The following is a 22339-nucleotide window of genomic DNA, read 5'->3' as shown; positions in this document are numbered from 1 at the left end:
GGCTGATATGGGCGTGGCTGTGTCTTACCAGTAGCCAAATTGTGCTTTAAGACAGGGCAGTCTTTAACGAAGTGTCGGATCTTCTTGCAATAATTACAAGTGCTTTTTATATTTGTCTGGCTACTTGGTGTCTGTTGACGCTGGGGTGCAGTTTGGGCTACTAATGCTTTCATCTTTGTATCTTTCATGCGTTTCTTATCATTTTCTTCTTCATCCCTAATGCGATTCTGGTGATATTGTAGCATTTGTAACACCTGTAGAGGTGTATGTGCTTGCCAGGTACTTTCTACTTTTAGTACTCTGTCCTTAATGGCTGGCTAGGCGTTATCTACTAATTTGGAAACAAACAGATGCGGGTAAGCTTCACTTGTCGGCGTAAGGCCGCTATTTACCGCAAAACACTTTTCAAGTCTGGTGTAATGATCTCCAATGTCTTCACCATGTTTCTGTTTGCAGGAGGAAATGGCATCCCAATCCTCCTTTTTCACTGTTAGTAACTGTGGTAGCACCTTTAAAATAGTGCCAGGAAGTGCTTTTAGTCTGTCTCCTATACCTTGACCTGCTACTCTGGTATTTTCGTCATTCTGAAGTTCAGTCCATCTAATGTGTTCACCTGCTACTTCCCAATCTTTTTCTCTTAGTTTGTTATATATACCTGATGGCAACAATAATATCAGAATTGCTGTGATATCAGAAAGAGTATATGTTCCCATCATTAATACATCTCCTAATTCCTTAAAGAATCCAGCAGGATCCTTTGAGTGGGAGGGAACCATCTCTTTCATCCTTAGTAACTCAAGTTTTGTCAAGGGTACATAAATGAAATGAAGACGCGTTGTAGCGCTCCATTTGTGTCAGCTCTGGGGTGGACCTCTCTCATGGGGAACTGGCGTGTTTGAGGGAGTCTATTAGTTGATCCACACGTATTATTGAAAGATTTATATTCAGTCTTTTTCTGGTATTTCTGTCTAAAATCTATAAATGTGTTGAGAAAAACTGAACTATTGTGGAGGAACATGTTATCAGCGCAGTCAGACAGAAAATCTTCGAGTCTTGAATCATGTTTAAAATGAGTGTCATTAAGTGTGATGAGATGTTGTACCATGTAGAGACTTGCTAATCTTTGACGTGAGCGTGGTAATGCTAGAAAAAGTTGGGCTAAGAGATCATTGTCATATATCTTATATTGAGAGACCCATAGGGTCGCAGTTCTGGCTATTTCCTCCTCCTCCGGTGTAAGCGGAGGTTTCTGGTCTAACCAGTAGTCTAATGCATTGGATGTATTTTCAAATAACTCATCTGGAGATGACCGTTCAGAGTGACCTTGGAGGAATGTAGGCGGGGGTGTTCGTGAATTAAGGGCGGAAGAACGAACGGGTAGGACTTTTTCAGTAGGTTCAGTAATTTCCTCCTCAAGTTTCTTATTCTCTTCATTTGTTTGCAAGTTTTGCAGAATACGGGTCACCTTACGGGTGAACCTGTCTAGTGCATCATTTATAAGTTCTAGACTAGTGTGGTCGGATGCGGAATCTAATAATTCAAAAAGTGAAACTGGTACATTTCTTTCCTCTGCTTGTATGTGTTTTATGAAACAGCAAAGGAGGAACCTATACATGTGCATTTTTACAGGGTGTGATCTTCTTGTAGTCATAGCGTTAATGGCTCGTGAGTTCTCTTCAGTACGAAGAAACTCAGAGGCCGCTTGAAGAAACGTGTCAATTGCTGGTAGATGTCTTATTTCTTCCCAGGAGTCATGAAGTATTTTACTTATTCGGCCCGCCTCCCCTGTGTTGCTCGGAGTTGGGTCATAGGGGCAGTCGGGAATTGCTTTACCTGGGTCTGGACCTACGGCACCCCCTTCTGGAGTGAGAGGTGGTGCGTTATGTTGTAAAAGGGGTGGCGGAGGCAGAGGGTGTTGAATTACTGGAACCTCATATGGAGGTGGAGTATCTAAGAGGAAATTGGTGAAAGTATCCTCTGGTAGTGGGGCTGTAGGCTGTGCTGATGCAATGTTAAGGTTTTCAGGTGCAGATGGCAATACAGGATAAAAACCAGTAGAAATGGCTGATTGTTCCCTTTTATTCCTTTCACTAACTACTTCTTTCCCTATTTCTTGTAACTGTTCTTTCTTGGCCTGCTCTGACATTCTCTTACCCTTTTCAACTTTATGCAATTCCTTCTGTTGCCTCCTATGGGCTTCTTTTCTCCATAATTCTACTGAGTCACTCTGTGACTGGCGGACTCTCTTTTTCTTCCATACCTGTTCCTCTAATTTTATAATACATTCCATGTCAAAAGTACCCTTTTCAGGCCATCTATATCTGTGTTCTAGGTCTTTAGTATAATCCACCCATAAATCACAATAGATAAGTGCACCAACACCATGTTTTGCATACATGAAGTGTCCTGGAGTATCCCGAGGAGGAAGGGGAATTTCCTTCTCAAGAATACTCCTTTTGGTTGCCATCTTACGTATTTTCGAGAAAATAGGCATGATGGCAAGACTTTCAAAGATTTTAGAAGTGAGAAAAACACAAACAGAACAAATATCTTTACCGTACCCACGAAAGAGGTGAGTCCGTCTTTTATACTAGTTTAGTAGTCCTCACCAAAGATAGGTGAGAAACCAACAAAAGCGTATCTTTACCGCCCCCACAAAAGCTGTGGGTTCGTTTTTATACTTTTCAGCAGTACTCACCGAAAAATAACTGGAAGGCCTCTTGAAGATTTTGGAAAAACGCGGCGCGCAGTTTCAAGGTGGGATTCGTAGAACCTCGGACTCGTCTGCTTCGCAGGTTGGGCTTTGGTTCAGGACGTTCCGCTATTTCCTCACCGCCTCGTGTGGATGCTGGGCCGCAGTCGGTCCCCCTCTTCGCCCCGAGGGAGTTAGCGGGAATTCCCCGCGTTGTGCACTTTTGAAGTCCGTCAACGGTCAGGAGGGGACAGTACCGGGTCCAATATCGCCGGCGCGTGGGGGAAAGGGAATGTCCCTGTTCCGGGCGCCAATTAATGTGGTAAATTAAATTTACTTATTACCTCATTTCTGAATTTCTATGCTTAATAAATCATAATTTCTTGTCAATGCAAAGCGAGGAGTCCGTGGTGCTCAAATGAAGGAGGAGGAGACCAATAACTCGAGTTAAGGGGAGCGCTTCCAGCACCAAGCGGGCACAGGAGCAATCTCTCAAGTCCCTCTCTTGAAGTGGGGGTTTTATTTTCAACAGCAGGACATTTATACAGTCTTGGTCATGAGGCAAAAATAGAGGAACAAACAGGTCATGGCAGATAGAGGAACAAAGATCAGCAAGAGGAGCAGATTGTGAAGAAATGGGGGCGTGTCTTAGGCTTCGTGAGGGGACTTGCGATGTGAAATAGTCTGACAGTTGGAAGGGGGAGGCTTCCTCATTTGGGGTTTGTGCTCATGCTTCATGTCAAAAAGAGGAACTATCTTGTGTAAAACAGAGACCATCTGCTCTCTGGCTTGCAGTAACTATTTTTTAAAACAGGAACTATCTGCAGGTTCTGGGAATTGGCTGAAGCACAGGAAGGGGTGGTCAATGAACTAAGGTGCAGGGTGTCTTACAGTTAAGAACAGGAACTATCTGCTGCTGGTTCCCAGAATTGGCAGAACCACAGAAATGTGTGTGTTCACAGTGTACAACCTTGTGCTTCCTCTATTAGTTGGTGTGGTTTCAGGGTCTAACCTCGTGCTTCCTCTTTCAATTGGGGGTGGTAACAGGGCAGTTGGTGTGACAGGCTGAGTTACCAACAATGGACAGGATGTGGCTGAGTCTCTGGCACAACTGGGGGAAGGCACACAGGCAGGCTTCTTGGAATTGGCTCGACCACAAGGAGCAGGGGGTTGTGCAAGATTCAATGGGGATGTGAAGGACAGTTTTCAGACAAGTTGCTGAGAGCATGTCACACACAAAATGGGTGTTTGTCTGAGAAAAATGGCTGTCAGGCAGAAACAGGAAATGATGGGGCACAATTGTCAATTTTATTTCCACAAACCCGAGCCTAGTACCGATGGACCCTGAACTTGCCGCCCTGTCAGCAATTATGCTGCAGCTGGAGACCTATAGAGAGGCCATGCTGCACATTTTCAGAATTTGACTAGCTTCATTCTGTTCTGCAGAAAGCATTTCCTTTGTTGTGTGAAGGGCAGCAGAAGTACTGTACCCACAGCTACGTACCATGTTGATGAAGACTAACGTTCATACAAAGGTACCCAAGCCTTGCCAACAACTTACAGAACCTCTATCATTCCGTGAGGCCCTCAAAGATACCCACTTGGGCAAAACCATGTTCGGGACTCACCAGTCATTAGGCATGTCGCTTTGCACCATCGACCAGCACCAGATGGCCCTGACTTACACAGCATCCCACACCAGAGAGCTTGGTGGTGCAGGTGTCCCCCAGTGAAGTAAATCTCAGCTCCCTTCCCACCACCCCACCTGAACATGAGTCTAAGCAGATTGAGAAGTTTGGCAAGTGTATCTTTTGCTCCACGAGCCTTCAACTTTTATCTGTAAAATGCCAGTTTGCTTCTAGGGTGCTTCTTCCATACTATGAGACATGGTGGCTGATGTTGTCCTGGCACTTTCAGATGACTGCCAGATGTTCCTGACCAAACATGGTCAGGATGGCCGAGATCAATCAAAAATAGTGATCCTCTCTTACTGCGACATAACTGACTGCTTAGGTCAGGCAGTTGGTATGATGGATGAAGTTTATTGCCTTATCCAGGGAGGCCACTCTCTAATGTACATACCATTTGATGTTTACCTTTTTTGGTGAAAAAGCTTGCTACGCCCTGGAATGTTTAAAGAAACCAGGGACACAGCACATTCCTTGTCCTGTCTGCCTCATCCAGACAGTTTTATCAACAATTTTGCCTCTTTTGCGGCTATGTTAGGAGCTTCCAGTACTGCCAATGCCAGACCCTGGTGCCAGCACAACAGGTTTCCTATCCAGTTTGTCGTAGAGCCTGTGGCTTACAGAGGCAACTCCGCAGAATACAGATAGCTCAGTCCCCCTCCAGCGGAAAAACAACCAACAGTTTACAACTAATACCACCACCCTGCATGCTAACACAACACAACTACCATTACTCAGCAATGCCATTACAACGCATGGCATTACAATGCATATGCATTTACCATGCTTGCTTTTACAACAAATTTTGTTGTAAAGGCATATATATTTTACATGTAAGTATAGGGTTTTGGGTGGGTTTAGGGGTGTAGGGGTAAAGGTTTTGCGGTGCCAAGGTTAATTTTAGTGTTCAGAATGGGTTTGGGATTTGGGGTAAAGGTTTTGGGGTGCCAAGGTTAATATTTGGGTTCAGGATGGGTTTGGGGGTGCCAAGGTTAATTTTAGGGTTGAGTGGGGTATGGGTTTTGGGGTGCCAAGGGTTATTTTAGGGCTCAGTGTGGGTTTAGGGGTGCAGGGGTATTTTTAGGGTTCAGGGTGGGTATGGGTTTTGGGGTGCCAAGGGTTATTTTAGGGTTCAGGGTGGGAAGGGATCTTGGGGTGCCATGGGTAATTGTAGGGTGGGTTTGGTTTTTGGGGTGCCAAGGGTAATTTTAGGGTTCAGGGTGGGTATTGGGGTGCCAACAGTGATTTTAGGGCGGGTATGGTTTTTGGATTGCCATGGGTTATTTTAGGGTTCAGATGTGCCAAGGGTTATTTTAGGGTTCAGGGTGGGTGTGGGTCTTGGGGTGCCAAGAGTGATTGTTGGGGGGTATGGGTTTTGGGGTGCCAAGGGTAATTTTCGGGTTCAAGGTGGGTTTGGGGGTGCCAAGGGTAATTTTCAGGTTCAGGGTGAGTATGGGTTTTGAAGTACCAAGGCAGATTTTCCGGTTCAGGGTAGGTTTGGGTTTTGTGGTGCCAAGGGTGATTTTCGGGTTTGGTTTTTGTTGTGCCAAGCATAATTTTCGGTGTCAGGCTGGGTTTGGGTTTTGGGGTCCCAAGGGTAATTTTAGGGTTCAGGGTGTTTGGGTTTTGGGGTGCTAGGGTATTTTTAGGGTGGGTTTGGATTTTCGGGTGCCCATGGTATTTTCAGGGTTGAGGGAGGGTTTGGGGTGCCCAGGGTTATTTTAGGGTTCGGGTTTTGGGCTGCCAAGGGTTATTTTAGGGTTCATGGTGGTTTTGTGGTGCCAAGGGTAATTTTCGGGGTCAGGGTGGGTTTGGGTTTTGGGGTGCCAGGGTAATTTTAGGGTTCAGGGTGAGTATGGGTTTTGTGATGCAGGTGTATTTTTAGGGTGGGTATGGGTTTTGGGGTGCCAAGGGATATTTTAGGGTTCAGAGGTGTCAAGTGTTATTTAAGGGTTCAGGGTAGGTGTGGGTCTTGGGGTGCCTAGGGTGGGTATGGGTTTTGGATTGCCAAGGGTTATTTTAGGGTTCAGTGTGGGTCTTGGAGTTCCAAATGTTATTTTAGGGTGGGTTTAGGGGTCCCGGGGTATTTTTAGGCAGGGTTTGGGGTGCAGTGGTATTTTTAGGGTTGAGGGTGGGTATGGGTTGACAAGGGTTAATTAAGGGTTCAGGTTGGGTATGGGTCTTGGGGCGCCAAGGGTTATTTTAGGGCTCAGGGTGGGTTTAGGCTTTGGGGTGCAGTGGTATTTTTAGGGTTCAGGTTGGGTATGGGTTGCCAAGGGTTATTTTAGGGTTCAGGTTGGGTATGGGTTGCCAAGGGTTATTTTAGGGTTCAGAGGTGCCAAGGGTTATTTTAGGGTTCGGTGTGTGCCTTGATGATTTTAAGGCTTAGGATGGGTATGGGTTTTGGATTGCCAAGGGTTATTTTAGGGTTCAGGGTGGGTGTGGATCTTGGGGTGCCATGGGTAATTGTAGGGTGGGTATGGGTTTTCGGGTGCCAAGGGTAATTTTTCGGGTTCAGGGTGTATTTGGGGGTGCCAAGGGTAATTTCGGATTCAGGGTGGGTATGGGTTTTGGGGTGCCAAGGGTGATTTTTGGGTTCATGGTGGGTTTGGTGGTGCCAGGGGTGATTTTCAGGGTGGGTTTGGGGTGCCAAGGGTAGTTTTAGGGTTTGGGGTGCCAAGGGTTATTTTAGTGTTCAGGGTGGGCTTGGTTTTTGGGGTGCCCATGGTATTTTTAGGGTTGAGGGAGGGTTTTGGGGTGCCCTGGGTAATTTTGGGGTTCAGGGTTTGGGTTTTGGGGGTACCAATGGTAATTTTAGGGTTCATGGTGGGTTTGGGGTGCCAAGGGTAATTTTCAGGCTCAGGGTGGGTTGTGGATTTTGGGGTGCCAAGGGTAATTTTAGGGTTCAGGGTGGGTATGGGTTTTGTGGTGCACGTGTATTTTGAGGGTTCAGGGTGGGTTTGGGTTTTGGGGTGCACGTGTATTTTTAGGGTTCGGTGTGGGTTTTGGGGTGCCAAGGGTGATTTTAGGGCTTAGGGTGGGTGTGTGTCTTGGGGTGCCATGGGTTATTTTAGGGTAGGCTTAGGTTTTGGGGTGCAGAGGTATTTTTGGGGTGCCCAGGGTATGTTTAGGGTTGAGGGAGGGTTTGGGGTGCCAAGGGTAATTTTAGTGTTCAGGGTTTGTTGGGGTTTTGGGGTGCCCAGGGTAATTTTGGGGTTCAGGGTTTGGGTTTTGGGGTACCAATGGTAATTTTAGGGTTCATGATGGGTTTGGGGTGCCAAGGGTAATTTTCAGGGTGGGTTTTGGATTTTGGGGTGCCCAGGGTCATTTTAGGTTTCAGGGTGGGTTTGGGGGTGCCCAGGGTAACTTTAGGTTTGCAGGTGTGTTTGGGTTTTGGGGTGCCCAGAGTAATTTTAGGGTTGAGGGTGGGTTTTGGGGGTATCAATGGTAATTTTAGGGTTGAGGGTGGGTTTGGGGGTGCCCAGGGTAATTTTAGGGTTGAGGTTGGGTTTGTGTTTTGGGGTGCCCAGGGTAATTTTAAGGTGGGTTTGGTTTTGGGGTGCACAAGGTATTTTTACAGTTTGTTTGTTTGGGTTTTCCAAATGTAAATCGGAAACCAACACAGGGTACGACACTGCAATTCTTTTTCCGGACTTCTTTTATTATTGCTGTAACACGTTTCGGCTTTGCATTCATTTAGTTTAAAAACCCTTGGAGCCCTGTAGTCACATGGGCAAAGATTTCAGTGCAACTGAAACCAGACTTTATTATTTTTCAACTTTGCTAAATAAACACACATTTCTACATATGTATGTATCTGTTCAGTCAACAACTATGATTATTATGTTTTAAATTTGTCACATAATAAATTACAAATATCATTCATGTTCTATATATTTTTCCATGTGACACACATGATTCTGTCTTGAAGCTTACTACTTCTGTTCCTATTCCGTTCATACAAGACCATGTTTTTTTATGTTTACGCTAAAGTGCAAGCGCATAGCTTTACTTCACATTCAACATTCAATGTGCCAAGAGTAACCTACCAATTTAGACATTTAGTAATATCACTATTGAGTTGTTTCTCCTGCGATACCCGCCAAGTGGCAAGTATTGTGATAAGCGTAGAACTTCCAAGCTAGTGCAAAATATCACTATCTAATTATTTCGGATTTTTCACAAACATGATTGATTTCAAGAATAATTCATCATTTTGGTCATCCAAGTCAAAGGACATCACAATTCCTTTATGTTGCATACTCTTTTTTCAGCCGTATTAAATTCATGGTCTCAGGTTACGAGGGTAAGCCTAAAACTTAATCCAATCTAAAAACTGAGGAGCTATTCACAATTTCGTCTAAGTACTTAAATGTACAGAAAGATCCTCATCTGTGTTAAACCAAAAGGGGATCTTTGCATTGAATAGGAGGATATATTGGGACTCGAGTTGTCTTAGCCTTCGTTCCCGGTTTCCACCCCTTCTGCTTTTTTCCACCTGGTCTGTTTCATAGTACACAAGGTATTTAATGTTGCCCCCATGCTCCTCATTTACATGCCTCGCTACAGGGTAGCTCCTGTCTTAATTCGTAACCATCCTTAAATTATTCGTACATGGGCCTTGTGAATGGTACTGCCCACATACATTTTGGGGCAAGTGCACTGTAACATGTAAACAACAAAATCACTTCTGCAGGTTAGGTGGGCTCTCATGTTCCAAGGGCTTTTTAATAGGGGCGATGTAATTTGTTTCATGTTCTTTCCTATTTTACATGCTTTGCACTTTAAGCATTTATAGAAACCAGTGCTTGCCCTCAACCACCCTTCTGTATCTCTGACTTCAGGACTACGTCCTGTCTTAGGGACCTTGCCCTTCTGAAGGTAATCAATGATTTTGAGAGATTACATCTCTCAAGATAGATGCGAATGCCTACTCACACAGTCTCTCAACCTGCTGTGGTAGGCATTGTAGGTGGTGATCATAAGTGTCTCATTACTCTTCCGGGTTTTCTTCACATCCCTGTCTCTTTTGTTTGGGTAAATTAGGTCTGTTCTCTGCATCTTATTGACTTTAGTGAGGGCCTGACCAAGTACTTGTGGGCTATATCCTCTCTGTATGAATCTAGTGGTTAAATCTTTCTGCGCACTTTCAAGAGTGGAATTTTCACTGCAATTTTGCTTGATCCTAGGGCGCTCTCCATATGAGATACTGTTCTTGAGTTGTTGTGGTTGGTGGCTCCTGGCATGCAGTATTGTTTCCTACTGTGGGCTTTCTATAAGCTTGTGTATGCAATGTGCCCTCTTTCACAAACACTTCTAAATCTAAGAAGTTTACTCATGCATTGTCCATACAACTAGTGAATATTAAATTCAGAGTAGTGTCATTGAATCTTCTTATGAAGTGATTTGCAGTGTCTATAATGCCATCCCATATTATAAAAAGGTCATCTACGAACCTGGTCCATGAATGATGTTAGTCTCCCATTCTTGTTGGAATTGCACCCTGAGCACCTGCTCCTCCCACCAGCCCATTTGCAAATTCTCATAGCTGGGGGCAAAGCAGATGCCCATCACAGTCCCTCGTACTTGCCTGTATGTTTCTGAAATGTACATGAAAACATTTTCAACACAGATTCTGCCCCTTTCTACCAACATGGCAGAATGTTGACGTAGTGTAATAGACCTCTTGTTCAGGTAGTGCCTCATAGCCCTCAATCCATCTGTGTGATATATGCTCACATACCAGGATGATACATCCAAAGTAATTAAAAGGAATGTGTCCTTCCAAACTATATTTTCTATTCTTCGAAGGAAGTCCCTTGTATCCTGGATACATGCTGGCAACTCCCTCACATATTCTTGTAAAAAGAAGTCTGGGAATCTGGATGTTGGTTCTAACAGGCTGCCTGCAGCTGAACAGATACATATGTATGTATCTGTTCAGTCAACAATTATGATTGTTAATTTTGTCACATACTAAAATACACATTTCATTCATGTTATTCTATATATTTTTCCATTGCTCAGTGCCGAGCACCTGTTTTTAAATCAACCAGACATAATAGTAGTGACAGATGCCTGCTTTCTGGGTTGGGGCCATCTGGGAGAGGTGGATAACAGAGGATCCCTCCGACAGAGACCAAACTCTGCTTCAGTGTGTTTGAGCTGCTGGAAATTTGCTTGGCTTAAGTCCTTTCTGACTACCATCAGTGGGAGGCTGGTACAGGGTGCTCCTGGACCACACCACTGCAATGTGGCAGTGCAACAAGCGGGCAGGGTGGGGCTTTGGGTCCTGTGCCTAGAGGCTTTACATCTCTGGAAATTGCTGGACCTTTGGGACATTTTCCTAGTGGTGAGCCAACTGTCAGGATCTCTAAATGCCAGTGCGAATCAACTCACCTGTTGGTGCCTCGCAGGCCACGAATGTCGTTAACATCTGTAAGTGGCACAGGGCATCTTCCAAGAATAAAAAGAGCCCTTGCTGAATCTTTTCTCCTCCACTGAGAATATGCAATGTCCGCACTAATGGGTGCTAGGGTTCTTAAGAGTACATGGACTCATTCTACCTAGAGTGTAGCTTGGGCTCCCGCATCCCTTTCCTTTGCTACTTCTCCTGCCTCAAGTTCTGAACAAAATCAGGAATGATCATGCCCAGGTCATCCTAGCAGCACCAGATTTGGCCAGGAAAGTGTGGTAATATAAGGAAATGTCTTTTTGTATGGTTACCACTCATAAACCCCCCCCCCCCCCCATGATTTTGGACAAATGCTGCTGGTTTTTCAACTCCGAGTCCACTGAGACCTACTAACCTGACCTCTGTGCCCTTACCCTTGAATTAATAAGTTGAATTGGCATTTACCGAATTGGTAAGTCACCCCTCTGTCAGGGTCCAGTGTATTCCCCAGGCAGAACATGCAATTTTAATTTTTTCGATAGTGAAAACGCTGAACTGTCTGTTTTACTGTGGGAAAGCTTGGTTGTCCATTTGGCGAGTGCAGTTACACAATGCCGCCCCCCCCCTTCCCCGCTGTGCGAACTCTGGGAGGGTGGAACCAAAGTGGGTCCTCCACTGTTACATTAACCCGACTATATTCTAAAAATTCATGTAAGATGCAGTGTGCAACTTTAGTTGCATTCAGTAGCCCCCCTGCCATGCCCATACATGGTGAATTTGTGCTGAAGCCTTCTGGTATTTGGGCCTCACCCCTGAAAAGCTTACCTACACCTGCTTTCAACACCACAATATGTACTGTGCACCAGCCAATGGCTCAACGTCCTTCAGAAAGTGTCACTCTGACTTGGCATCACTATGCAATATGTTTAAAAAAAAAAAGAATACACAGTTTGTCTAGCATTCCCTACAATTATTTTCGAGGTGGGAGATGTTCATAATTTGCCCTTTTTTCTCTTTTTTGACTTTGTTGAGCATTATTTGAAATAACCTATGAGTTGAAACGTCATCAACATTGTTACAAACAGACTAGAAGTCTCTCAATATAACTAAATATTGTCCAGAAACCAAGAAATTTGATTGCCCATTTGTTCAAAATACCGCTCTGCACATCAACAAATCAGGGCTGGACACGTCTGATTCAGTTTCCTGGGTGATGGACACCTTTTTTCCATGCAAAGACGTGCCTGGCGTTGGACATCAACTTTTCATTCTATGTCCAGGTGAAGCTTATGGAGCAGCCAGTTGATGATGCATGTCTTTATGGTGACCAGGCTGATTCAGCATTGAAGCATATTAAGAACATTAAAATTACAGCGCACTGCCTATCTCCAACTGCTTCCTTCCTCAAGGGACTTTCACCAGTGTTTATGCTTTTGTGTCTTCTTTAGACGATATTCCTTTCAACAGCAATATCCCAACAGCAATATCCCAAACACAGCCTAAACTATTAGTCGAACAGTATAGACGTAGATCCAGGGCCCTGGATCTATCCTGCAGCCCTCCTTCTTGTCATATCCCACACCACCTGGCCTAGATTGCTTCACTGAATTCGCTTTGCCTGTGGAAGGGCTGGCATCCTACCTTTCCTAGACTGGAAGACCAGTACTTTGGACCAGTTGATCCTCCAAATTTTGGACAGGTGTTACACCCTTCCCTTCCTTCACGTTGCCGCACTATTCCGCTCCACCCTTTTCCCCATTTCCCCTCCTCCAGACCACCTTGCCATACTGCAACAGAAGGTGGCAGCACTCCTATGGAACGGAGCACTGAAGTTCGTGCCAGAGCAGGAGAAGGACCAAGCATGTTGTTACTTCCTGCTCACCAAAACACAGTCAGTCTGTGTAAGATCCTGGACCTCAGGAAACTACATTTCTTCCTCAAAAACAAAATTTTGAAGATGCTGACTCTAGCTCAAGTACTACTAGTGTTTGAATATGGAGACTGAATGGTGTCCCCCAACAGTCAGAATGCTTACTTCCACAACCCTATTCTGCAGTTACATTGGACAGACTTGTGGGTTCTACAATCAACTAATTTGCGCTAGTGCCCTTTGGCGTGACATTGGCATCTCAGCTTTTCACGAAGTTGATGCAGTGGTGGCGTCGGATCTCAGATCGGGCATCCCAATAGTTTTGTATCTGGACAAATGGCTGATTTGCCAGAGCTGGTGTCGCCCCATCAGCAGTCGACAGCATACCTGCTGTTCAAGTTGGGCTTTTCTATCCATTAGCGCTAATCTTGCCTTCTGCTTTACCAATGACTACATTTTGTAGGGTCGGTAGTTGACACCACTCTTCTGTGTGCCTTTCCCCTATTAAGAAGAATCGGCAACATTCAGGAAATGGTTCAATTTTTACAGCATGACATGAGAACTACAGTCCTGAGCCCTAAGTTTTCTAGGTCTGCTAGCTTCCTGCATTCTAATCATTCACATCATTCACTGTGGCCTTCCAGTGTTGACTCTGCAGGCAATAGCTATAGTACGAGGGAGACCTGATTGACGCAGTTTGCTTTGGCTCCGTCTCCAGACATGACTACTCTAGCAACGGATGCCTCCACCTTAGGAGCCCATCTGGAGATCAGAGGCTTTGGTCTCGGGAAGAACAGGTCCTTCACATCAAGCTGTTGGAACTGTGTTCAATTCGAAAGGCCCTCAAGGTCTTCCTACCCTCTATCTGAGCTATCTGTCCAGATCTTGATGGACAACACAATTGTGATGTGGTATATCAAAAAGCAAGGGGGAGTAGGGCTTTAACTTTTTGGACCTGGAAGCATTGAGTTTGTGGTCTTGGTCATACCGCCAAGGGATCTGTCTCACAGCCAATCACCTAGCAGGTCTCGATGTCCGCTTACAGTCTGAGCTGGTGCTTTCTTGTTGAGCAATAGTGGCATCTTCTACCAGAGGTAGTCCAGGATCTCTTCCCCCAATGGGGCCCTACTCAGGTGGTGAACTTGTTCACCTTCTCCGAAAATACTCCGTGCTCATTGCCAACGGTCCTGACCACTACAGTATCCATCTAGGGGAATCTTGTGGGGGATGATTACCAGTTGCACTGCGTGTACCCCCTCACCACCACTACCCCTGTTTCCTCAGTTCCTGAGTAAGATTCACCAAGATCCCACTCAAGTCATTCTCATGGCTCTGAATTGGCCATGGAGAATGTGGTATAAGGACCATCTCTGCATCTCCACATATCCACTACTGCGTCTACAATTCAGACTGGACCCTTTCTCCCAGTTGCAGGGAATTATCCACCCAAATCTCCAAGGCCTTCACCTACATGCTGGGCGATTGAGCAGGGACCCCATAGCTGCCAGTGGAGGTGGTGCACATAATTTTTTCTGCACGTCGCCCCTCCAACAAATCTGATGGAGCCAATTTGCTGCATGGTATGCAGTCAATAATTTGTAGTTGTTGAAGGCAAGCTATCTCTGGCACTTCCTCTTGCTCGGAGGGCTGGGCGATAGGCACTGTCGATGCATATTCAGCTGTCTTGTCTGAATTCTGTCTGCCTGACCAGCCATCTCTTTTGAAGTCTCCCCACCCCTCCACCTTTATGTGTTTTTTGATGGTTTGACAGTTTTTTATCCTCCAACTCCCTTTGTTGTACCCCAATGGGACCTTAATATAGTCTTTAATTTTTTGATGGGGACTTGGGTGGAGCCCCTACGTAGTTGTCCCTCAAGGATGTTGAAGTTCAAAATTGTAGTTTGTTGGCTATTTTCTCAGCCGGAGGCATTTGCAAGTTAAAAGCTCAGTTTCAGTCCCCCTTTTAACCTGTTTTTCCAGATAAATTGGTGTTGCGAGCTGGGGATTTTGCTGCCAAAAGCAGTGGTTTCTTTCCATCTGAGTCAGTCTATCACCCTCCCAGCCTTCTATGCCCACCCCATCCCACGAAGGAGGAGAACCTGTTGCATCGATTGGACCGTAGGTAGGTGGCCAACTACTATCTTGACTGCACCAAGGACATAGGACTGGATAACCAGCTTTTTTCAGTTGCTAAGGTGCTATGAAGGAAAGGGCGGTACAAAAGGGGGTGGTGATGGACGGAGCATCTGAACCAATCAAGCACTCACACCCAGTCAACAGATCTGGGTTTAATCCATCACCGTTCTTTAGCCCGCTCTGCCACCCCAGTTCAGACATGGCTGTATGCAAATCAGTCTGACCCTGTGTCTCATGGGAACAGTCCAGCCCGAACTGCCAAGCCATGCCTTCCCTGGACCGGAAACAAGCTTCCTAGGACGGGTTTCTGGCATTTCAGCCATCTTCAGCCAGGCTTGCTTGAATCCAGTGGCAAAGTGAGCAAGGGACTCACGTCTGAGCATACCCTGCCACACTTATGGCGAACAAAGCGGTACAAAAGGGGGTGGTGATGGACGGAGCATCTGAACCAATCAAGCACTCGCACCCAGTCAACAGATCTGGGTCCAGTCAACAGGAAAGGGCAGCTCAGCAAAGGACTCTCTCAAGATGGACTAAGACCTGCTACGTGTTCTCCAAGAAAGCCTCTCTGAAAGGACTTAAGGCTCATTCCAGGGCCAAGTCCGTGACTTCTTGCCTTGCCAGGCGAGTTACCACCACAGAGATCTGCAAGGCAGTGGTGTGGGCATTCCTGCATACCATCGCCAAGCACTACTGCCTAGATTCTGAAGTTATTAGGGATGGGTGCTTTGGTACAGCAGTTCTTCAGGGCTTCATTGTCTAACCATCCATCAGCCGTCCAAAGGCAGCGTGTAATTGAGTAATCCCATTTACAGATGAATATTTTGTATGTAGCAGTATTCATCAAAAAATGAAGTTACTCACTTGCGCTATCTTTCTGTTGAATACTTATCTGCAGATTCCTCACCGATTTCCACACCTCCCCGTTTAATCGATGTTATAGGGAAAATTAGTTGCATTCCTTTAAGTTTTTGGTGCTAAACTATATCAATGTCAGTCCATCGCTAGCCTCGAAGGATGGGGAAAACATGTTTGTAAACTTGCGTTGTTACGCTAGGTTTGTGAAATATGGCTTTGATGACGTCACCAGACACCACTTCCGGCGATGATGCGCAGCCAGAACCCCCTACTGACAACACGAGAGCTTTTAACTTTTTGGACTCAGTCTGATTCCAAGGTTGTTCTACAGGTGAGAAATCTGAAGGTAGAGCTAGTATCTACCAGAAAGATGTTACTTTTCAATAAGTAGCTTGCTCTTTTCTTCTGGCAATTTAGCTTTTTAATAACTGCATATGTAAATGTTTGCAATTATGTTCCGGAAGCTACGTAATAATGCTTAATTATACCGTTGAACAGAAGGGCAATCTGATTGTTTGCAAAACCTTTTTCTCTAGTGCCTCGTGTTGGCAGTTCTTCACTAGTATTTGGAAATTCCATACATTTTACTCCAAATACGTCCTCGGGATTGGTGCAAGCAACTCCATCAAAGGTTCAGCCATCACCCACTGTCCACACAAAGGAAGCACTTGGTAAGAGCGTGCCGTTTTTAGTTCTTTTTTGACTTCTTTTGTATGAAATTGTTGTATTGTTTCTCTCCATGTGATTTTTCTTAATTCCTTTGTTTTTCCGTCTAATTATAGAAGGTTCATAACTGTTATCATCCATTATCATTATTGTTCTCCATCCAGCAATCTATTCCTGGTAAGCAAATAGCACCACTGGAAAGAACATGTACATTTGTCCGATGCATGTCTCCTCTGTCTTTGATACAAGAGGCAAAAGTAATATTTGTATGGGTTTGGAAAGAAACGTTAAATCAATGACGTCAGATTTCAAAGTATGCAAAAAAGAGGCTTTTTCAAAAATAGTGTCCCTAAATGTTCCGTTCACAGTAGGATTGTGATACTCTTGAAAAACTTTAAAGACAAAGTTTTGCATTCTTATAGATTAGTGGTCACAGCCTAACTTTTTTCATACTCTTCATTTAGATAAAAATGCAATTGACATTTCAGATTCCAGGGACGCGCTTTGGATTTTTCAACCTGCATGCATGAATGCATGCCTATGGCTCTAGCGCGCAACTTGCCAAAAGGCAGTGGAGCGATGTACGTGTAAATGGAGCAGGGCTGGAGCGGTCCTAACGGATGCAGGGGTGTTCCAGATTTTGGGTGCATACATGGAAAAAGCCGTTTTCTTTGTTTTTATTTTCATTTTTTACATTTTAGTGGGCAGTCTGATGGTGTTCACATTGCTTGTTTCTAGAGTACCACCAGATATAGTGAGCTTTTCTGCAAGAAAACTAGAAGTGTTGGGCATAACTTTTTTAATGATATGGCTGGGTTTGACTTTGGTGTGGGCTGGCAAAGGGAGCCGCAGGAGTTCAATCAAGGTGGGGCATAACTCCTATTTCATCAAGCCCTGGATGAGATCTGCTACAGCTTTTAGGATTCCTTTAAGGGGTGCCAATGGGGGGTCTGGGAAGCCTTGAAGTAAAGTGTTACCACCATCCAGATGCAAAAGTAGTGTCGTGTATTTCTATAGGTTCTGAATCGATCCCCCTATTCCTGACCCTATTCTGGTTAAACTACCTAGCTAGTTAACTAACAGTCAGCCCATGAGGCAAGAAAACCCCCATGATGCAGATACCGTTATCTGACGCAGTCACACTACGGCACAGGAACGTGTTATCTGATTAGGTCATAACGCTTGAGATCTAATTAGACAAGCGACATTCCTCCAGCCCCTGATAAGGCATACGACGTTCTCATAACAAATCAAACCTATGACAACCTGGAAAATCCGTGCGGCCATTGTTTTGATTTCACAGAGAACTTTTGCAAAAGAATGTGCTAACGAGCAAGTCGTATGACATCTTTATTGACGTACCTATGTCCATCCTTACGTCAATCTCGGCACCTTTAAGGTATAAATATTGCCGACCTTGCCCTATGCAAACACACGCGTGGTGACAAGACGGAGCAGCCATACTTGCCGAAGCCGAGAGCAGAAGCCGACCCCGCTGGCAGCAGCCCCGCCTTCCTGACGCGCTGAGAGACGCGCTGCTATCTCAAGCCGAGAGACCCAGCACCGGCGCTTCTGGGCAGCCCTCGCAGGCAGCCTGGAATATCGAGAGCAGAGAAAGAGATACCATTCCTCATTCATCCTAACTTCCAGGTACAGAACTGAATAACCCCTCACAGAGAATTCTTTAGTTATTCACTTGGCAAAAACAAACTTAACTTAAAGCTGTAACTTTCTATTCCCGCCCACGCATTAGACTTAGGTCAGGTACACGGGGTAGGCGTATTTAGAAACACCAGTTGAGTACGTTTAGTCAAATGTATATGTGTATGTAAATATATTTTAATCATTTTTAAACATCATATGGCTCAGAAACCATATCAATGTTTTTACAGTATTATTTTATACTATTGCTTTTAATGTATGGACTTTACTTAACTATAAGTATTGCAATAATATCGATCCATTTCTCTTGTACGAGAAAAGAGACTGATCAATAAATAACACCTTTTATTGAACACGCCCGTCTCTTCCTTCTCTCTACATTCTGATGAGACTAAGAATGCACGTACTGACTGAGTAAAATAATTGCCTTGTGCTCACACGACTCATGAGATTGACTCTTGATTAGGGGAGAGCAAAGTTGTCATGTTCTATGGTTGTCAGAAACTAAATCCCTTCTTGTCTAATCAGGGGAGGTAATTCTTTCCTGAACATTCGAGAAAGTTTCTAGCGAACTCTGAGCTTAGCTGGCAAACCCAAAAATTAAGTCTAGTATCGACAGTAGTAGACCTAGTTAACGTCTGGCCTAGGCCTTTACTGCTGTAGGTACTATTCCAATGCGCAGAGCCTATTGGGAAGATAGGAACTACACTACATGGCGCCCAACGCGTTTGGAAAGGGCGATAAAACTAACGTAAGACATTTAGAGTAACTCAGTCGTGCTTTCTCACTCAGACCCCTTTTCCCAAATACTCCAAAGACGTCTGGAGTGGGTGAAAGGTTATTATATCCTCCAAAACCTCGCAGGAGGGAACTCCTATGTATGGTTTTTGGTCTAGTCAACGTTGAAGGATAAAACAGTTCCAGAATATTGTGCATCTAATCTCAGGTTTCCATAAGAAACCTGATCTGCAAATAAAAATAATACCATCCTGTCAGTAAAATGGGAGACAGTGATGGAGAAAGAGAGGCAATTAGATTAGCTACTGAAATAGCAGATGCTGATGCTACCATGCAAGCAGCAGACGCGGATATAATACTCATTCCGGTCATTAAAAGGAGATCTATAACCTTAAAACTTATAGAAAATGGACTGACACCTAGAGGTGGCACAGTCATATTCGTAATTGAGGCACACGAATATCGGCAGACAGAGGTATACTATACATGGATACATTTTCCAGCAGCAAATGCTGTAACAAAGTACTTCCACTATTACAAAGTAGAGGAACCTCCTGAAACGTACACTCCTTTCGAGGAGGTGGAAGTACCACTCAAATTCCAAGAGCATTTGCTCTTATTTGATGGCGCCCTAATACATAACAATCACATTACAAGGTTCGGTCCTTTAGGAAGACCAGGAGCAACGTGGCCGGTCTTAGCCGGATACACACCACATCCAGACATCGAAAGAATGCCTGCAGCAGAGCTGTTAATACAGCTAAAACAACTACTAAAAATTCACAGACAATTAGTTCAGTATGTAATGCGGACTTCAACAATTCAGCCAGCGATTAAACTTCCACAGCTGACCCCTCACCAGGGGAACACAAATAAAATTACACCACAGAACATCCAATCCTGCCTAGGTAAAGTTCCAGCTAAACGGGAACAGATACCATTCTGGTTGGCACAGAAAATTACCCAAATAGAGGCGGTGTTTCCTGACACCACCCCGCTGGAAAAACACAGGATTCTGACTATATGTCTCCCAATGGGAATCGCACCACACATTGAGGACTGTGACACTTGGGGTACAGTCTTTGCTTCCATCTACACAAAAACGCACGGTGTTCCATCCATTTCGGTAATACCAGATGTGCTTAAACAAATTCAAGATGAATACGGTCCAGAACCTGCTTTAACTCTTGGTATGAAATTACTAAAAGACTTCAAACAGGTTTCGGCTATATTACTAGCCAACATAAAGGGTGAAGCAGCAAACGTGGCGATCCGCCAGAGGTTAAAAGAGACAGATATAGCAGACCAACCAGCTGAAATTGCCAGAATCATAGAAAAATCCTATGAAGAACTAGGCAGAGATAGTCTAGGTGGAATACCAGTAAAACCGCAACTGACTACAAGTCCAGAAAAAATGTTTTTTAATAATAATAATAATTCACCAAAAAAGAACTGGGATGGGAACAAACAATCCAATCCTAAAGAAAAGAAATTCCAGTCCAGAGGAAGGTCTCCTAGGCGAAGAGAGAAATCTCCAAACCCGAGACAAAGGTCACCCCAGAGTGACCCCTCTGGGAATAGATATAACCTTAGAAATAGGGATAATATTAAAAAACCTGATAGATATCAAGACATTGATACACGTCCCTCTCAATCTTTTCAGAATTCCTCGCAGAAATCGGAAAGAAGAGGACGATCAGAAGAGCACGCCAAGTCCAAAGACAAGGAACCTGCTCAACTGAAAAAGAAATCACAATTTCCAAAAAAGAAGGTAGCCAGTATCAAGGTAGTTAACAATGCCGAGAATACTGAGGACACAACTGAAAAACGGAGAGTGGGCTCAGACAATGCTAGACAGCGCAGCAGAGGTGAGCATAGCTCGCAAAGTCCTTATGAATCATCTGGAGACAGTGGACACGAATGAATACCTTCAAGTGGAAACTGCAGATACCAGAGTTAGCAAGCCCCACAAAATATACGAGATAACATTACGTATAGAGGGAGATAAGACTAGGAAAATAAGGGGACTATTTTGGGATAACCTATCCAAGGGCTATGACATCCTTCTAGCTGAAAAAGACTGGCCACCAGAGTTTGTCAGGGAGTGCCCTCATGGCGAAGAAGTAATTATGCCTGCCTTCTCGAATCAAATACCGATTCATAAAAAATACACACTTGCTAGAAAGTGGGCAGTGGCCTTAGCACCTGCTTTATACAAAAATCATGTAGGACGGGATGAGGACTCTCCTCCTCACAAAATCCAGCTAAAATCACAACCAACTGCACAAAGGCAGTACCCAATTAAGCAAGAAGCTAAAAAACAAGTAAATGAAATACTAGATCAGCTAGAATACCAGGGGGTGATTGAAACTTGCACCTCACAAATGAACAATCCTTTGTTTCCGGTCTCCAAACCAGACAATTCATACCGTCTAGTTTTGGATTACCGACACCTTAACACATGTTGCAAAACTTTTGCAGTGCAAAACTCACACAGTGCTGCACTAATGAATAACATAGTGCGCAAAAAATACAAAACAACCTTGGACATCTCCAATGGATTCTTTTGTCAAAACATAGCACCAGAGAGCAGATATTTAACAGCTTTCTCAGTAAATGGCACTCAAAAACAATTCTGTCGGTTAGCCCAGGGGTACAAGAACAGCCCGGGGGTATTCTCAGCGAGAGTAACAGAATTACTACAACTATATGATGATGAAGCATTATCTTATGTCGATGACATTTACTTAACAGATGATGACTTGGAGACTCACTTGAAAAGAGTGAACACCATAATACTTGGTTTCGCTGCAGAGGGTTACAAATTCAACTTCAAAAAGTCCAGAATTGCCCATCTGACGGTCCTATTCTTAGGATATGAGCTATCAAGTGAAGGTAAAAGCCTGGCAGACAATTTCCTAGAGAAATGTGCCGTTATCCAAGCTCCTAAAACACTAAAAAACCTACAGTCAATTCTAGGCTTCCTAAATTTCGGAAGAACATACATTGCAAATTACGCAGAAAGGGTCAAACCCCTTTATGATCTAATTAAACCAGACTTTAAAAGATCCAGTTGGACTCAAACACACACAGAAATTTTGAGATCCTTACAAACAGACATGCTAATTAAGACAAAATTAGAAACCCGTGATAATACACGCAACCTTGTGATCCGAGTCATCCCAGGGAGATGCGGATTCACATACCTGACCTCTAATGAGGGAGAAAAGGTACCAATTGCATTCAAATCACATTTGTACACAAAAGCTGAACAGAGATTCAGCAACAAAGGAAAAATTGTTCAAGCAGTTCAAACCGCAATAGCTAGAGAAAAAGACATAGCTGACGGTAGACATATCACAGTCAGAACAGCTGAATCAGCCTTTGAGGCATTAACAACACCGTGTAATTTACCATCAACAACATTGGATCCAGAATGGATACAATGGGTGAATTCAATCACAACGGACAAAGTATACTACTACTTTGATCCAGAACTAGAAGAATTAAAAAATCTAAAATATGAAAAGACGTATCCCCTGCCAATCGACATTCTGCCTCTACGACATTACGCCTGTGTAATCTATACAGACGGACATGCTCAACCCTCCGTTTGGGGAGAACATGCATACAAT

The 22339-nt window shown here is 44.3% G+C and overlaps 1 protein-coding gene across 1 annotated transcript in view; it reads left to right on the top strand.

Moving 5' to 3' along the window:
* BUB1 (BUB1 mitotic checkpoint serine/threonine kinase) overlaps window positions 1-22339 on the top strand; it is an 851273-nt gene that overhangs the window by 369055 nt on the left and 459879 nt on the right. Inside the window, exon 19 of the mRNA XM_078648762.1 lies at window positions 16175-16309. Coding sequence (XP_078504888.1) covers window positions 16175-16309 — 135 coding nt within the window. The remainder of the gene's footprint in view (window positions 1-16174; window positions 16310-22339) is intronic.

Source organism: Lissotriton helveticus, chromosome 6 (assembly GCF_964261635.1).
Source record: "Lissotriton helveticus chromosome 6, aLisHel1.1, whole genome shotgun sequence".
NCBI lineage: Eukaryota > Metazoa > Chordata > Amphibia > Caudata > Salamandridae > Lissotriton > Lissotriton helveticus.
The sequence above is the reverse complement of the archived record's forward strand: the minus strand, read 5'-3'. Positions and strand labels throughout refer to the sequence as shown.